Source organism: Megalops cyprinoides, chromosome 2, assembly GCF_013368585.1.
Source record: "Megalops cyprinoides isolate fMegCyp1 chromosome 2, fMegCyp1.pri, whole genome shotgun sequence".
Classification (NCBI taxonomy): domain Eukaryota; kingdom Metazoa; phylum Chordata; class Actinopteri; order Elopiformes; family Megalopidae; genus Megalops; species Megalops cyprinoides.
The window spans coordinates 60,981,425-61,000,099 of NC_050584.1; the positions used below are offsets into that span (position 1 = coordinate 60,981,425).

Below are 18,675 nucleotides of genomic sequence, written 5' to 3' on the forward strand. Positions count from 1 at the left end.
CGGAGTGCATATGATTGTGAATGGATAAGATCTCAGGGTCTGTATGACTGTGAATGGTTAACAGCTCGGGGTCTGCGCGCATGCGGGTGTCTCTGGGTGAGTAACACACGGGCCCGCTCTCAGCCTGGGAGGCGCTGCAGCCCAAGTGCTGGACTGCTTCTCCTCCGCCGTAATTGTCAGCTTTTCACGGCCAGTCTGACAGCCCCGGAGTGATGGCGTTGGGGGGGGGGAGCCGTTTCTGCCTGCTGAAGGAATGCCATTCCAGTGCCTCATACTCTGGCTCAGACCCCCGCTCCTTTTTCTCTATAAGGACCGCATGACAGCCTGCCATGATTCTGAACGGGTTCCAACCACGGTGCTTAACGGAGACCGCGACTGCAGTCCTTACCGCTGTGGAGGAAGGAGGGGCGTTTGGGGAGCTGGGGGGGGGGGGGGGGGGGAGGCGGGTCTGGACAAGATTTGAGGGACAGAGTTTTGACTTGGCAAAGTAGAAAACTGACATGTTAGAACCAATGAAGCAGTGTGTTTTATGTATCTTGGGCAGAGTAACAAAGTAATCGTGTATTTAGGGGGAGGGAAATTGCAACAGTTTAAATTAATTGCCGTGTTTGTTCCACACAAGTGCATAATGGATGTGGGTTATTCAGAGTCTGACACTTGAAATGTCACTAGTATTAAAATCCCATCGCAGAGTTTTCCTCCATGCTTGTTAATTGTTTGCAAATGTGACCTGTGATTCTCTCCCCGTTATAAAGCGTGGCTTGCATGTAACCCTGGTTCGAGTCGGTGCGTTACACCCTTTAAAACAAGGTTTAATTGAGAGAAGTTTTCATTTTTAATTATCGCTGGTATGTGGATTGAAATATTTACCACTTACTGTTGGCTGGTATGAAAATAAAAGTGTTGCTTACCTGTTAATCAAAACAGGAAAAAGAGAAAACCTTTGCAGCGCTGGTTAATGTTTGTGTTAACTTTTTTTTTTGCCCCTTAAAATGTGAAACAGCCACCGCTGCAACGCTACCAGGTAGGTAATTAGTGATTAGAGAGAGGGGCTTGACGATTTTGATCCGGCTCCAGCCTTACAGCTATTTTCCATGATCGAATGCGTCACTCCAAAAAGGAACGAACTGAAATTCCTTTGTTCCGTCGTGTGTGTTTCCTACAACCACAGAGCAGATGCTAAATAATATCCATCCTGCACCTTTCAGCGCTAAGCAGGGCTTTGCCTTCATGGCTTTCCCTGCATCGCCCTGCCATCAGGAGCATAAATATGGAGCGCTATCTGAGGGCATAGCAGTCTGTCAGCGTTACAGATATACCTTTAATGTCGATGAGTGAATGATTCTTCGCAGAAGTATCACCGGGACAGATTTACAGGCTGCTCGAGCTTTCAGACTCGAAACGCAGATATGGAGGGAGGAAAAAAGAGCCTCGTCGTCGATGTGTGAGGTTTGCTGGCCCCCATTGCACGGACCCTCCTACCCCCCCATAACCCCCAACCCCCCCCCCCCAAAACTGCCATGGAAAAAGGACATATCCTCCACTCAGTGTATTCCTTGCGAGTGGGCCGGCCAGCCGGGGCAGACAGCGATAAAACTTTACATTTTGTTTTTGAGCTCAGGGGGGCGTGCAGACCGTTAGTCTGAGGCAGGGCCACGCGCACCTCTGACTCTTGCGGCCCTTGTTAAAACGCGCGGCCCCTGTACCCCCCTTCGCCCGACCGCAGGGGCTCCACACCCCTCACAAATCCACCGGAGCCACGCTTAATGCTTTTAATGCTTAATACTTTTAATGGCAACATTTTACAAGCGAGTAAATGTTGGAATTAATCTTAATGAGGACCTGAAGGAGGGAAAAAAAATCTTATCGTGTTGCCTTCTCTATTAATTTGCTTGTTGCTGTTATACGGCACTTCGCGGTTTCCGCTGTTAATACACCGCAGCCCGAACACTACCGAAAGCACCGCATGGTGTCCGGTTTTAGCGCGCTGCCATTTTTTTAGGCTCCCTGAATGTTTTATGGATGCGCACAACATGAGATGACATGCGCGATGTCACTGCATTGATTGGAGCCGTGCATTCTGGGATTGTACCGATTTGAGCAGGTAAAATGGTTCGGATCCTGTTCTGCGTGACATTATGAAGTGTCAAAGATGTGTGTGCAAGTTGTACATCCATACCGGCAGTTCAATTGGGGCAAATTTTCTGATAGAAATTATAAAAATGGAGAATCAGAGGTGGGGGCATTAGTGCAATCAGAATGCTGTTCTGTGTCAGTAATTTTCACACACTCTCAGGATATGGTTTGGGTCATGTAGATTATCAGCGGCCAGGTGTGACTGACCTCCCGTGACCTCTGTCCCACAGACACCACCCGGCCCAAGAGGAGCCAGGAGAGCGACGGTGTGGAATACCACTTCATCTCCAAGCACCTGTTTGAGACTGACATCCACAACAACAAGTAGGTACCGCCCCGCAGCAGGGCTCTCTGTCTCTCCCCGCCAAACACGGGACCTCTCGCTGCTGTGTGTCACCCGACGTCCTCCAAACCGGGACTGAAAGGACGCTGACAGGGGCGAGCCCACGCCCGGCGAGGGAAACCCGCAGTGTCGCCCCGCAAGGTCACCGGGTCGCCCGAGACCGACACACGGTTCTGGGAACAGCCCGCTCTGAGAACCCTGCAGCCAGCAAGCATCGAACTGGCACTGGAGATGATGGATGTTTCTTTCCTATTTATTCCACTTCACGCACACGCACACCAAAAAAAAAAAAAACGTTGACCCAGAGGAAGTCGTTTTTTCCTGCGTGAGTATAGAGTGTCCCTGCACTGGAGTCGGGGAGTATTTTTAGGGTCATCTGCGGTGCGGCGCGGCATGCAATGTTTTTTGGGAAGTGAGGGGTGAAGGAGAGAATTGCTGTTTTGTGGCAGGGCGCTGGGGACAGAGACACAGGGGAAATTACAAGGCGCGGACCAGAGCCTGCTTGTTTTTGTTTTGCTTCATTGCATGCTAGCTAGAACAATGTGCCGGCAGGGGAAAGTCTCCTCTGAAGTGTGCGAGATACCAGAGCCCCGGCGACTGGGGTGCTTTTTTCCCAAGGGAAACCCCAAACCCTGCTAAAAATGAACGCCGTCCCGCACGCGGCCAGTTTAGCCAAACGCCACTTAGCAGGCCAGATGCCTTTAGCAGGGCATCACGGTGCAAATAAGACATCGCACCAGCAAACAAATAAAACCAAACAAAAGGCTGGATTTCATTAAAAGTTGGAGAATGAGATGTTACATTCCTTAGCACCATTGCTGACAGCCTACTGACAGGTTTAAATGTTTGTTCGATTATGTTTTTCAGTTTTCCATGCTATTGCTGTTTTTTGTTTGCGGTTTCAGTCATCAGATAAACTTGCATTTCAGTGTGAATAGTGTATGTACGGTTTTGACACATTTGAAAACCACACAGGCAAATATGCTGTGTAACAATCTTTCCACAGGTTTATTTTACTTGTCAAAAGCACCCCTTGCTTTTTCCTCCATAGGACAAGCACTATAAAGAAGCCTTACATAGCTATTAAAAGAAATGTGTGCGTTTGCCCAACACTCACTGATAGCACTACACAGCCTCTCCACGGTGATTTGTAATTTACAAATTCTTTCCACGTTCTTTCCCTTTTAATGATTTTTTTAGCTCTTTTCTAAAAATACAAGCCAGTATTTTATTACATTTCATCGATGTGAATAAGCAGGATTATGTGATGGAAAAGTGTTTGTTTGCCTTAGTTTGCTCAGGAAACCTGGATTAAGGGAGACTTGGCATTTGCATTTCTTACTTTTAAAACAAACAGGTGTTACTGATTTAAAGTGTAACATAGAAGATTATATAAAATATTACTGTGCCAAAATGTCTGGAATTGTGTTCTACTGAAGAATGCTACAACTTAGCCGGTGGCTGGGGGAGTAATCTGTACCCTCTCGCGGTTGGGCTCTCATGTCATTGCTTCTATTAGGAGATCAGGAGACGGGATTTAAGAAGCAAAATGATGATGCATGGGATATAACGATTTCTTCTTTCAGTTTTAGCGGTCTCATTTTAGTCGGAAGAGTTGCTGCTCTTTTTCAGGCAGATAATGTAACCTGTGAAGAAAGTGAATTTCTGATAAAGACTGAACTTTTGTTGTGTATTGGAAATTATCTTTGGCCACCAAAGCACTTTGTGGAAAAATAAATGAATCAGGAAATCATTTTTACTGTTAGTCTACTGTTGTACCATCACAGGTATGGTATGTAAGTATTCACAGAATGATGTGTGGAATTAAATCTCTCACCTGTGCAAGTGGCCCTGGGCAGACCGTTCTATATGCCAGTACACAATGCAACATATCCCATCATACACTATGCCATCATACACTAGCAAATTTTTTGTGGCAGTCATTGCCATCTGTTGCTGTCAGCAGTCGTTTCCCCAATACTTTCAATTGAGACTTGTGATCTGAACAGTTTTTTGACAGTGCCCCTACTGGGCAATTTTTTTTGAGATCAGATATGGATCATATGATCATCCATCTCACAAAAATTCTTTCCTTTAAATTAAACATTGAGGCATCTCTGGAATGTTCGTGGTCCAACATCCCTTTCCAGTTGTCTTTTGCCAAGGTAATTGCTTTTACCTTTTGCGTTGGAAGCTACAGGTACGCACAGAAATTGCCAACACATCATGACATTGGCATTTTGAATCACTTCCCTTAAGTGGTGAGAGTCTGCATTGGTGAGAGTCAGTTCAATGCATATCACTTTTTACATTAAATTACATTAATGTAATGTAATCACTTTTTCTCTCTCTCTGTCGCTCTCTCCGTCTCTGCCCGACAGGTTCATTGAGCACGGGGAGTACAAGGGGAACTACTACGGGACAAGCCTGGATTCAGTGCGCTCCGTCCTGTCTAAGAACAAGGTGTGCCTGCTGGACGTTCAGCCCCACGTGAGTGACGCCCGCCTCTCTCGCCCGCCACGCTCTCCTCCCACGTGTCAGAGTAGAGGCCGCATCACGCAGGGTCCGACAGGGAGCCGGTGAAAGAGTCTTTGTTCTGAGGCGGTGTTTTCACCGGCTCCAGCACCTCCGCTTCGCCCGTGTCAAAACAGGATCTCCCACTTCAAAGCCCTGAGCACCGCTCCCCTGTGGGCCCTCGGTCGGGTACCCCTGTCACCACTCTAGGCTTCAAGAGGAATTTTTAGGAATGGTTACTGCTAATTTTGTGATTTCCTTCTGTCTCTCTCTCTCTCTCTTCTTCCTTTCTTTCTCTCTCTGTTCTTCTCTTTCTTTTCTCTCTCTTCTTTTCTCTCTTTTCTCTCTCTCTGTCTCTCTCTCTCTCTCTCTCTCTCTCTCTTGTTTGTCTGGCTCTTGCACCAGAATGCCAGCCACTGCCCTCTCAAAATCGGCTTACATTATGTTCCACTTGTACTGCTTTTCAAACCCAAAAACCCCAAAGCAGGAATGACATCATCACGGGCCAGGAACTTCGATTTGTCTACGCGCTGTTTGATGCACTATAATTTTCCACTTCCTTGAAAATGCAATGGTAATGATACATGGTGCATACTATTTAGCAGATCGGTCGAAAGGTTTTTTTTTTTTTTTATTTAATTGCTCTGCCCAGATAAGACAGACCCTTCATCAGTCTGAGTGTTGTAGCCTAAGGCACATTTTTCAAGCAGTCAACACATCAGCGTGGTTTCAGAGCCCTGTGCCCAGTGATGGTGTTTTATCTCCTGCTGACTGAAAGCTTGATGAAAGAGCTGATTCAGACAAATGTTCGCTCCTGTGTTCTTGTCTGCGCACTGTATCTAGCTTGGACGAGTTCTCCCCCACAGAATCGTATCAGTGTGAGATAACTTTACAGTGCATTATTGTCATTTAGCAGACATTGTTATCCAGAGAGACTTATATAGGTTGCAGTTTTTAAAATGCTATCTATATATACAGCTGGATATTTACCGAGGCAGCTCTGGGTTTTGTGATTTGGCCAAGAGTACAGCAGCAGTACCCCAAGCAGGGAGTCGAACTGGCAACCTTTCGGTTGCGTGCCCTGCTGCTTACCACAACGCCACACTGCCACTGGGCGTGTGAACAAGCAGCACGCGCCTAATCCACACCAGAGAGTGAGAGACTGCCGAAGCGCCAGGGACATCTGTTTGATTTTAGCATTTGTTCTCTCACATTGCCTTTCCTCAGACCCCTTGAGATACAGTGCACCCCCCCCCTCCCCCCCACCCACCAGCTGACTTTGTCTTTGTTCCCCTCTGAATGTCGCAGACGATAAAGCACTTACGGACGGCCGAGTTCAAACCGTTCGTGGTTTTCGTGAAGCCTCCTCCGTTAGCCCGCTTGCGAGAAACCAGGAGGAACGCCAAGATCATCTCGGGCAAGGACGACAAGGGATCTGCGAAACCTTTCACGGTAATGCATGGAGGGGTACCAACAGGCCTGTGGGGGGGGGGTTGGCTGCAGAAAAAACGTATGAAAATCCCTGTGATCATCAAACTTTTTTCTTGGGGACCACTCGAAAATTACGGGATATCTTTATGAACCACATGCCAACACAGTATAATTAGACAAGCTATTTACAGAGAGCTTCAGACTCCCCTGACACCCAGGCATGCATCCTGGTCAAATGTATTTACTGTGATACTGAAACATTCATCAGTCACTCGAAGCTGCAGTCTCTGTTTTTATAGTAATTTCCAGATCTGTATCATTTCCTCACCCTTCCCATGAACCACTGGGCTAGGGCTCTAGAGCGCAGTTTGAGGACACACTTAGAACACTCTGTATCTCATGCAGTCCCAGGATTAGAACAGAGGTTTGCGTTTTACCTCAAAAAGGGAGAACAGCACTGTTTTTGGTATAGTGCGCTTTTTTGGGCTAGCATGTCATTTAGGCTATCAGATGATTTTAATGATCATCCCACATTACTCAGAATAGGCACACATACACAAACGCATGCACGCACTCACAAACACACACGCGCACACACACGCACACCAGGATTCCTCCTCAGAAACATGATCACAGAAGGAATGAGGTAATCTGCACACCTTGTATGCTCGGCCCAGACCCACATGAAACCAATTAGCGGGAACAGGGGCCCGGCACTGATGGGTTTCCCAGTCTGTGGGGTCTGTGGCTTGTACCCCCCCACCTCACTTGCAAGGTTTCACGCTGGACAGATTTGTGTGTGCACACACAGTCTAGCAGAAGTGCTATACAGAGCCTAACAGCATTGTTACACACTCACACACACAGTCCGGTAGAAGTGTTGCAGTCTTAACAGAACAGTTATACATGGGGTCTAACAGGAGTGTTGCATGTGCGGTCAAATGGAGTTGTTATTCACCCATAGCCTAACAGAAATGTTGCTCCTAGCAAGCTGCTGGATCATATGGTTCTGAGTATTGCGGTGCTCCATGGTATTGAGGGGTCCATTTCTAGTCTAAAACATTAAAGGTGACAAATGTTGGCAATTTAACTTTAAATGTTTGAACCCAGTCTTTCAAACAACAAAGTTCATCATTAGCTAAGAGTCATACTGTACTACCACATTTCATTTCAATCATCATCATTACTTCAAGGTCTCCCATTCAGTTCTCAGCCAGGTAATATTGGCTCACACATTGCTGGCTCATTTCAGCAAATCACACAGTGAGGATCATGAGGTGAATATGTTGAAAAGACGAGTCGTAGCACAGCGGACAGACATTATGTGCGAATATCAAACGGAAAAGACATTACTCTTTTGTCGATTAAAGACATTAATCACTTGCAGAGATAATTTAGAGAGAGAACCACACCACAACCGCAACCACAATGTATGTATAACAATATATACGACTGTATATATATCCACACAGATAATCATACTGTGGAAAAACTTCATATATTGGATCATTTTTCTGCTGAAAAAATGTGAAAATGTCATGCTGACATCATTTCCCTACGTACCTTATTTAAAAATGTGTATTAAAAATATTTCAAATTAGGCGATATAGCTCATTGGGTGGAGTTAAGCACCAATAAGCTATCAAGAAGGTAGCCATTGACCTCTAGATGTACCCTTTTAAAGCAGACGTGTGCTCAAATTGTCAAATATTTTCTCCCAGTGTAATCTTATGGGCACTGACAGTGTTTTAAAGCATTCAGATCCAGACTATTAAAAGTCTGAAAGAGAAACCTTGTTCAGTGAAAAAGCACAGACGTATCTCATCCTCGACGCACTGTATTTCTTTCATAGAAGAGGCAGGAGTCTGATCTGTTTTAACAATAAATAGAACCACCTTCCTTCAATGTAGGAGATCACGCAGAGGAACAGTCTTTTCATTGTTAAAACAGACCAGACACTGTCTTCTATTGTTTTAACCTCAATATCGCTTGTATAATGCTGATGTCATTTTTAACATACCAAAATACATTCATTTCAGTCTCCGGCTCTCAGTCTGAGTTTATATAATCAACCCTGCAGGCCAAATCAGATGTGTATATGGAAATCGTATCAGAGTCACATTATGTTTCAGTAAATATGCTGAAATGTTGACATAAGACAAAATGGGAGGAAATTTTAACTCGGCCCGATGGCTGGCCACACTCTGCTTGTTATTGTCTTTTAGGGTGTCCTCCAGCGAGGCAGTTTTTAACTTTTCCCCTTCTCTTCAGAAATAAATCCCAGACCCCTTCACCAGCTGAATCTGTTGGATGTTTTTTTTTTTTATTATTTTATTTTAAGACGAGGAGCAGGTGCACTTTATTTGAATCAGTAAGAGCCTAGTTTCCATCACGGGCCTGACAGGATGTGTAATAGCGAAAGCTCTTACTGATAACCAGGTGTCTCTGTAGATAATGTCTCACTCTGCCCACTCTGAGTGAGAGTGAGAGAGAGAGAGAGAGAGAGAGAGAGAGAGAGAGAGAGAGAGAGAGAGAGAGAGAGAGAGAGAGAGAGAGAGAGAGAGAGAGAGAGAGAGAGAGAGAGAGAGAGAGAGAGAGAGGGTCACACCAGAACCGTCACCATGGAAACTGTCTCCATTGCCCTCTTTCTCACACCAAGAGACCTGTCAGCTTCAGTCTGAAGCCTGGGCAGGAGGCAGTGGGAAGCCGGACCGAGCTTCTAATGGAAAAGCTCTCAACCCACTGACCATGGAGCAGAAGCGGTCAGCTCAGATCACTGCTAATATAACAAGGAGTGGTTTTCTCCCCTGGCCAGAGCTTTTTTTCCTACTGTACATCAAAGTTTAGACTTAGAGAAAGAGAGAAGGATGCTGACATGATTGGGCACCAGGAAAAAAAAAAGAAAGAAGACCATAATCACAGGGAAGTGAGTAATACAGTGGTCTCAGCTGACTCCAAACACGTGAGAGAGAGTTGTCTGCTGGGGGCACTGCGGATTTTGCGATTGATTGGAAAGGAATCCCGCTCACCTCTTCCCGTCTCTCACCGCATTTAATTTTGGCCTCATCGATGATTGAATATCATGCAAAAAAAAACACAGAGAACTTTGTGAAGTCATTTCTGTTGCAGCGGTCTGCAGTCCCATGGGAAAGGAGAAGGTTCTGAAATTTCAGTTTGTAAGGCCGGCTGTGAGTGTGTGTGTATGTGTGTATGTGTGTGTGTTTGTGTGTGTGTGTATGTGTGTGTGTGTGTGAACGTGTGAGCGTGTGAGCGTGTGTGTGTGTGTGTGTGTGTGTGTGTGTGTGTGTGAGCATGTGAGCATGTGAGTGTGTGTGTGTGTGTGTGTGTGAGCGTGTGAGCGTGTGTGTGTGTGTGTGAGCGTGTGTGTGTGTGTGCTGGGACTCTGAAGTGAGATGAATGCAGCGTTGCCCTTTGCACAAGAGAGGTGGCCACGGATGCTGTTGAGCCTGGCCTGATTTTCCCAGGGTGTGCCTGAGCATTCAGAAACAGGCCATTAATGGGGCTAAAGAGGTGGCTCTGTAGAGGTGAAGGAGCGCTCTTTCAAGAAATGGTGGCTGGAGGTGGAGTGGGGTGGGGGTTGTCAAAATGAACAAAAAACAGAAATCTAAACTAGTTTACTCATTGTCATTGACCTGTTTAAACTGAGAAGCAGCTTCTTAAAGGGGTACGCCTGTGGTGTTGGTGGAAGAAAATGACGGACAAATTAGATTGATCTCACACTGACCTCCAAGGAGCTGAAATGTTGAATGTGTGGCGCACCCAGTTTACATTCATAGCCGTGTTCAGATCAAGCCCAAATTAACAGTTTACGCTGGCCTAAAGCAGCCACCAGCCTGTTACCACTGAAAAAACAGCGATTAGGGAAAAAACAGTATTGGGTATTTTTCTGTCTTCTTCTTTTTTAGAATATTTTATGTTAAACAGAAGAACGGTGTGTAAGGCCTGTAGGATCTCAGAGGAAATGATGAAAATTGGTCCATGCATGGAGAAGGTTTCAAAAACGGTCTGCGCGTAGGCGTATTCGTGCGTGCGGTCTTTCTGTAGAAGCGGGAAGCTTCCTTCAGGCCTCTGTTGTATCCTTTTACTTACTTCATCTATTTGTTTATCTCACGCTCTCTCTGTATCCCTCAGGAGGAAGACTTCCAGGAAATGATCAGCTCCGCCCAGATGATCGAGCATCAGTACGGCCACCTCTTCGAGAAGGTGATCGTCAACGACGACCTCGCGGCCGCCTTCAGCGAGCTGAAGATGGCGCTGAAACGGCTGGAGACAGAGACTCACTGGGTCCCTATCACCTGGACACACTCATAAGAGGAGGGAAAAAGTAAAGGACGGGAGAGAGCGTGAATTCAAGAAGGAAAAAAAAGGGAAGGAGTTTTATTCTCAAGGGCAGTTCCGCTGAAGGCATGCAGGATTTCACTGTCGGGGTTGCGTTTTTATATATGTATAAAAATAAGCATATACAGCTGGACAACATTGGGATAACTCGTGCTGGCTATCCAGTCTTCCCTGGAGAGGGTCGCTGGGGTGTCAGTGGAAGTGTGGTGGAAGCACTGGGTTCCTGTTTGAGTATGTACTGTACTGACTGTACCAACTGTACTGACGTGCTGTCCACAAGGGAGACAGCTTCCCATGACCGCCCTCCGGCACTCCACCAGCACGGAACTTTTGCCACTTAGTGTATTTTTAACATTAGTTTATAGAAACCAAAGGGATTTATCATCTGGATGGAAGGTTTACATGTATTTATGTATAGCGCACAGCCTCAAAGGGAAGAGGGGGATAAAAAACAAAAAAAAAAAGTTTGCCTTCAGTCTTAAATTTTCAAATTGCTGACAAAACCCTCCCATTTTGAATGCCGCCATGGTTGGTTATATTGAAAAGGCAAAGAAAACTTTTCACAGGTACATGCAAAGAGGGCACTGTGAAGTTTTATTTTGAGATGAATTAATATATTTTAATAATTTTTTCTGATGTTTTACATATCTTTTTATATGCATCTTTCCCAACTTTTTAAAAGCAATATGATGTAAATACTGTGCACTACCATGATGATTGTTAATGTGGGAGCGACTGTTAGTGGTTTTCAAACCTGTTACACTACAAGGCCCCATCCAAGTCCACACTACACAGAATATCATTTTGTTAAGTGTTTTAAATTTCATCTAGGAGCTATTTTAAGTCCTCCACCCTTCTGAAGGTGCCCAGCATAACAGTTTGCCATTAAAGCAACCAGACTTTGGCTCTCCTTTACAAGAAATGCTCTCAATCTTGTGTAATTAGGGTGGAGTATAAGTTGCATTTATTCTCATAAAATAGGTCTAAAACAAGGAACCTAACAGAGGGTTCTAAGCATTTCCAGATTTACTGCTCCAAGAAGTACTGCATAGCTGCTTCTGACTTAACAAGGGTCATGGTTATATTAAAAAAAAAGGTTAGCTGACAGTTATTTGGGAGACTTACTGAAGCATGCTCTCTTTCTCCCTGTGTCTGTCTGCCTCTCTCTCATCGTCTCTCTGTCCCTCTGTCTGTCTCTCTGTCTCTCTCCCTCTTTCTTCTTTCTTTCTCTGATTCTGTCTCCCTCTTTGTTTCTCTGTCTCTCTGTCTCTGTCTCTCTTAACTCCATCTCTATCCTTCTCTCTTCTGTTTCTCTCTCTCTCTCTCTTTTTTCTCTCCCTCCCTCTCTGTCTCTCTCTCTCTCTCTCTCTCACACACACACACACATGCACACAAACACTGTGCGTGAGCTTAAAATGCAGACTCAGTTCGCAGGGTATCTACAGTGAGCAGCACTGCAGAGGCTGTAGAGTATGCGCGTGTGTTCGAAGTGACAGGCCGGCTCTCTCTCTCTCTCGCTCTCTCAGGCCTGTCATTTGAGCCCTCAGCCTCAGCTCTATGCAGTCCCGCTCAACATTCCATGTAAATACCTCTCCCTGCCTCCCGGTCTGATCATCAGCACCGCACCTGTGCCGGTGCTGCAGTGGGTCTGGCTCCCGTGTGCTGTTTAAGCGTTTGCCCCCGCACAATAGCTCAGCATCTTATGCAAATTTCGCTCGTTGTTCAGTGAGCTTTCTCTGCCGTGACGACACGTCACACGTTCTTATGAAGAGCTCACTCATCATTCAGTGAGTTCATCGTTTAGTGAGTTTTTTCTGCAAATCAACACGTCACACATCCTTTTTATTGTATCTCTAAAGCTCATGAAAAAAGGGTTTGCCTGTTTACTGACTGATCTTTTTTATTTCAAATTAACCCCAGTGGAAGCCTCTGTGTTTTTTTTTTCCTTAGGGTTTTCAAACAAACGATGGAATATTCTGTTTGTTTCTGTTTCAGAGGTGTATACACTTAATATCACCCTCTTAATATCGGTGTTCTTGATCAAATCAAGATGACTGTGCAAATGAGCAAATTGACTTTTCTTACTGTACATTAAATACTGTATCAATCAATCAGTACGTCTTTATCTTTATCTGTTTACCCTATTATATGTATTTGATATATTTATTTTATTTTATGTTATTAACAAAACAGTCAATCTGGGGGCAGGAATGTTGGATGATGGAAGTCTCTTCAGTTTTAGTACCTAAGAAACAAAACATTTCCAAGGTATGCGTGTAAGCAGTCTTTTTTTGTGTATGTGTCTTCCGTAGGTTGAACTGGTGTGTTTTGTTTGTGAAGCCATCGTCAGAGTAGTGCAAATTTCACGTGTGCTTGGAATTTGACTCTGTGCCCCTGTGGAGTTACCTACCATAAGTTCAAAAGAGCTACCCCAGAAGCGCCTGTAGTCTCCCCCCTGCTTGTGTAAATAACCCTCCAGCGCAAAAACGAGTCACACCTTTCATCTGGCAGAATGGGCTAACCAGAGCGCTGGGACCCGGCTTCATTAAGCTTTGATCCTTCTCTCTCTCGTGATAATGTGTGGGTGCAATAATATTTTTTCTCACTGGCTGTAATTAGCAAACACCGATGGCGTGACCAGATCCCTGCCAGAAAGAGAGAGAGAGAGGGAGGGGGAGAGGGGAGCTGGGCTACCATCTCCCCTGGCATTTGGGGAAAACTTAAGCCGGCACCCCGACGTCAACAGTTCGCCTTAATTAAACGGGCGTCGTCTGAGCGGTGGCCAAATCGCTAATTCAGATGTCACTGGACCTTCAAAAACAATGGCCGCCTGGAGCCCGCAGAAGTCTGGAGAAGTCTTGAGCGGCACTCGGGGGACTCCCCCCCCACCCCCCCCAACAACCCGAGTCGCCTTGATGACGTTCCAGAACAAACTCGGAGCCAAGGCAGGTCGCGTAGCCTTCAGATTTCCTCTCTCTGCGCGCGGTTGGGGCTTTGATGGTCGGCCTTTACAGGCGGGAGGGAGGGACGTGTGCCGGGGAGGTCAGGGAGAGGTAACGGCAGGGGCGCGGGGAGCGGCCCGGCGGGAGGCTCCGGGGTCTCCTGCGCTTGCCCGTTAGTTGAGATTCGGGGCGACGGGCCTCCGGTCGCCTCACGCAGAGGTACAGAGGGCGCAGCCGGCCTACCGGCGCAAAGCGAGAAACCTGCTCTAACGCCTCAGAGCCAGCGAGCTTGGTGAACCGAGTTTAACGCGAGCTGAACGCCTCTTCACTGTGTCTTAAACCAAGGGAAATGTGAGCCGGGAGACTCATGTTCTGGTGTCAGACGGAAGGTTCTGAGTGAACGCAAATTTCCCCCAGTTTCCTCCGGGCGCTCCTTTGATGGGACCCCTGGAGGGGTGAAGGGGACTGTGTAAATTGGGGGGGGGGGCAATGACAGACATGGCAGTAACAGCCAGCCAATGTCTCAGTAGAGTCAGAACTCAGTAATGGATATTGGTCTTCTTTGGATATCTTCCCATTACTGCAACTTTGAAAAAGTCTGAGGGTTAAGCTGTCCCCGTGGTTGAAGAAGGAGTTAGGGAGTTGTTCCATCAGTCAGCTCGAACTGGGTGCGGTGACCCTTGCAGATTGTGCTTGATACTGTGCTACTTCCAAAGGAGTGGGAACAGGAAAATCCTGGGTGAGACTAAATGGAAAGAATGAAATTGTTCTCTGATCCCTTGCAAACTGCAATCAAAATAAACTCCTGGAAATATGTGAGAGAAAATGTATATATGAGTCATTATGTGACACGTGTGTAATGAGAAAGGGTGCTGGGACTGAGTCATGAGGGAGAAGGCAGCAGATTGGTGGTGCAGGTCTGAGTTTAGGTCCCCTTACATACTGATTAGTGACATCAGTGAAGTTTATGCTGTATTACTTTAATTACTTTCCTTTTTTAACTTCTACCATCATTTCTGCAGCCTGTTTGATTTCCCCATTTCTCACATGGGACAGTCATGCTCCTTATTCTAAATATTGTCTGGGTCAAACAAAGTCAGTGTACACTGAAATAACTGGAGCTAGCTTTGACCGAGTCCGGGGTTAAGTACAGAGACAGATCACTGCGCTGTTTTTTTTTTTACAGCACTGTGTGTCATTCAAAGGTTCTTTTTTGGAAGTGCTTATTTTACTTTGTCTGATTTGGTTGGATGTATGAGTTTGATTTGAAGTGTTTTCTCTCGGATTTTTTTCCCGAAACATATGTAAGAGTGATGGATTGCATATGAAGTCGGCTTTTGAGCCAAATCCGTCTGCCCAAAGAAAACACCTCAGAAAGGTGACTGACAGCCAATCAATCGAGGTGTGACTAATACGCAGTTTTCTTTTGCCTTTCACCTTTGCTCATTGGTGGACTCGCTTACCCAGAGTGACTTACAACCTTGGGGACATTAATGCATACATGAAAGGCTACATGAACAGTACAGATCCAGAAAAACATCAGTAATGCGCTACAGAAAAGTGACAGGGTAACAGCGCTATAACAATCAGAGTGCTATGACTGAAAGAACCACGAAGTGTCACGCAATCAAAGAAACCATCATTAACCTCAAATCAAGTCGCAATGTTTAAAGCAGCGCTGCGCTAACTGTTATACCAAAAACCCATAAACAAAGTATTATGAGATGCTACATGATCAGTGCTTTAGGGCGGGGGAAGGGGGGAGACAGGGCTCAGGGAGCCAAGCCTGTACTGGCAGAGTAGGGGTTGAGGTTCAACTGTTGCATCACAACGCCCTTCCTGCTGACTGCGGACCTGACTTGGAGGAGCACAGCGCCTCTCTGTCCTCCTGGTGTCACATTCCCCGTCCCCCAGGACGCAACGGCTGAAACCTCTGTGCCTCTCAAACGCGGCGGCCGCCGCCACCGCCGTGCCGTGCGCCCGAGGCATTGCATCAGCCTCCTTCAGTCGGTGTTCTGTGCACATAAAAACGAAGAGGACAGAAACATGTGTTCCCGGATTGGGTTTCCCCCCCAAGTGCCACGGGCAATCAGCGGCCGCTGGAAAAGCGCCACAGCGCCGTTGCGTTTTTTAAATTTTTTTTTTTTTTTTTTGCGGAGGGAACGCACTCTCTCCTCTCCTCTCCTCACGAGCCAAGTCTCAATCACGCCAATTACGGGCGATTGGGCCGAAGGAGGGTGCCACAGGGGCTGGATTAACGCCGAGCCGCGGCCCTGCCCCTCTCTACGTGAGCGCGCATATATGAGGTACGGCAGGGCCCTCTCAGCCAGGGCGAGATGAAAAGGGCTCTTAAAATAAATCCCTGTGTAGGTCAATAAACCTCCTGTGTGCCCAACGTCCCTTACTGATTTAAGAAAACAAATCGTCTTTCTCTTTTACCTGCTCGCCGGAGCACTGCCGGCCTGAGCTGCACGGCGCGGTGGCTTCCCCCAGTTACGAAACGACTTCAGGAGCTCACCAAATCAAAGAGCTGGCTTTTTTTCCCCCACTTTCTCCCTCTCTCTCTCTCTCTCTCTCTCTCTATTTCTTTTCCTCCTCCCTGTATAGCTGTAATGCTTTAACAGAGAGGTTTTGGAATTTGGAGGGATTTATAGTATTAGAGGCTAAGCTTTTATCTCCGATCAGGAAGATTGATGCTGCTCCTGTAGGTTAAGATTTCATGAATGGGTCCATCTCGGGCCCTCTGATGTATTTGTTTTCATGTCCATAAATTCTCATATTAACTAGCCGTTTGTCGGAGTAAGAGACCGTGGGGCTGGTCTGCAGACTAGCTGGAGATTACACAGCGAGAGACCCAGACAGCCGTCAGGGCACCAGTGACATGTCGCAGTTTTTACATGGTTTGTGATGCGTTTCGGAAACAGTTAAAGCGAAGTGACTCACCCCCCTGATATATACCCCAATCATTTTGATTTAGTGCGCTAAATTATGTAGTCAAGACGAATATCCTGAGCCCTTTTCACTGTGATAAGTCCTGCACACTGCCTGTGACAAATTGAACATTGTGGGCATCAAAGGACAGGGTAAAAAAAAAAAATATATATATATATATATGTATATATATATGTCTGCTCCAACTGTTTCAGATTCAATACCTTCCATTTAAAGATCCATTTTAAAAGGCTTCTTTTATTTCTTTCAGAATATTCTTTTGAGTGTGTGTGTGTGTGTGTGTGTGTGTGTGTGCGCGTCTGTGAGTATGTGTGTGTGTGTGTGTGTGTGTGTGTGTGTGCGTCTGTGAGTATGTGTGTGTGTGTGTGTGTGTGTGTGTGTGTGTGTGTGCGCGTGTGCGTGTGCGTGTGCGTGTGTGTGTGTGTGTGTGTGTGTGCGTGTGTGTGTGTGTGTGTGTGTGTGGGGGGGGGGGGGGGGGTGTATGTGGGTGTGTGTGTTTCATCATGAAATCCTTTCGCTTTCATTTTCGATTTATCGGTGCAGCACAGATAAAGGCGTAGAGGACAGGTTGTTTTCTTCCTCTGTCGCACACGTCCTTGACCGCAGATGGAAAGTTCACCCGCTCCTGCACAGGAGAAGGTGTCCAGCCACCCCAGTCCCTAATTAACAGCACATTACCTCACATCTACAGACAGAGGCCTTCAGAGCCCCCCTTCACCTTGAGCTGCATTGCTCCATTATAAGGCCTGGAGGCTACAGGCGGGACTAGGCAGATTGTCATTACAGATGACACACGTGGACGATGTCCTCGCCACCCCTCACCTTCTTCCTGTTCCTGAGCAGGAAGTACTCCGCAGCCCGGGGGAGGGAGGGGCGCGGCGTGCCGGCTCCGTGCTCTGCGCGCTCAGGAGGGTAAAAGTTCAGGTAAAAGGGGGGGGGCACGTTTTGGGAGTGATTTTGACGTCCACAGAGGAAACCCAGGGGCGGTGGGTGGAGGTGGCGGGGTGCATTGACTGTGTTATGGGAGCACAGAGCTGTCCACCTGTATTTTCTTAAACTCTGCCTCGGAGGTCCCCCGGGGGGGGGGCGCCGCGGCCTCCGCGTACCAGTTTTAATTGTTCGGCCAGGAGCCCGGGTGTTTAGCGTCAGAGAGCTAACAGGGCCGGGTTTGCGCACGCAGGAAATGAACGCTCCAGTCCTGCGTGTTTCTGTGTGCTCGGCTGTCGGGGGGGGGAATTCGGGCAATCTCGCTCCATAACACTCCATCCAGAGTCTGCAAACGTGCAAGTCCGTTATGTTGAGATAAATGAAGGTTCTTTTAGGTTCAGTGCTAAATATTGTAGTTATTGTGCCCCACCCTACTTCTACCACAAAACCTTACTGCAGTTTTGCATCTTCATTGCCAATCTCTTGTCTGTAGATCCTTCCCAACGCCACCCCCCCCAACCCCCCCCACCCCCCCATAGGTTTGGTACATGCAAACTGTGGATTTCCTTGTAGGTCGAAAGTCAACATTACAGTCGCCTGTAATCATAACCTTTGGCGTGGATATCATATCACCTATTTGCATTTTTAACTTTAAAAAAGTACTCTGTTTTATGAACCAGCTGTAGCATCTGCTAGACTTAAAGACATGACCTGTCTAGGATACCAGTTTGGGGTTCTTTGAGGAGAGGGTGTGGAGTATGGCTGCCTTGGCGAGGTTTCCCAGTTCCACATGCCCCGTAGGAGTAGCACGGTAAGGTAGCCTTGATTGTAAGGCCTCATTAACGCTGCTAAGCGCATTACAGGGAGCATTGATCATCAGTCATTAACGGCCCCCGTCCGAATGCGAATTCTAATGTTACTGCTAGGGCCGGAGCAATAACACAGCTGGAAGGCAAGCTGACACATGAGAGCTTCCTCCGTTTCTTTTTCTTTTTTTTTTTTAAAGCTTCATTTGAAATACATCATAGGCTGCAGGATTCCAACAAAGACAGGTTCCCCACATTAATATCG

General features: G+C 46.7%; 1 protein-coding gene across 2 annotated transcripts in view; it reads left to right on the forward strand.

Annotated features, from left to right (window-relative positions):
- The window catches only part of mpp7a (membrane protein, palmitoylated 7a (MAGUK p55 subfamily member 7)), an 89,126-nt gene extending 77,152 nt beyond the window's left edge, over positions 1–11,974 (forward strand). For both annotated transcript variants that reach the window (XM_036520656.1, XM_036520657.1), the window contains 4 exons: positions 2,367–2,460; positions 4,861–4,969; positions 6,302–6,445; positions 10,577–11,974. In XM_036520656.1, coding sequence (XP_036376549.1) covers positions 2,367–2,460; positions 4,861–4,969; positions 6,302–6,445; positions 10,577–10,756 — 527 coding nt within the window. In that variant the 3' untranslated portion in view covers positions 10,757–11,974. The remainder of the gene's footprint in view (positions 1–2,366; positions 2,461–4,860; positions 4,970–6,301; positions 6,446–10,576) is intronic.
- The last annotated feature ends 6,701 nt before the right edge of the window (positions 11,975–18,675 follow it).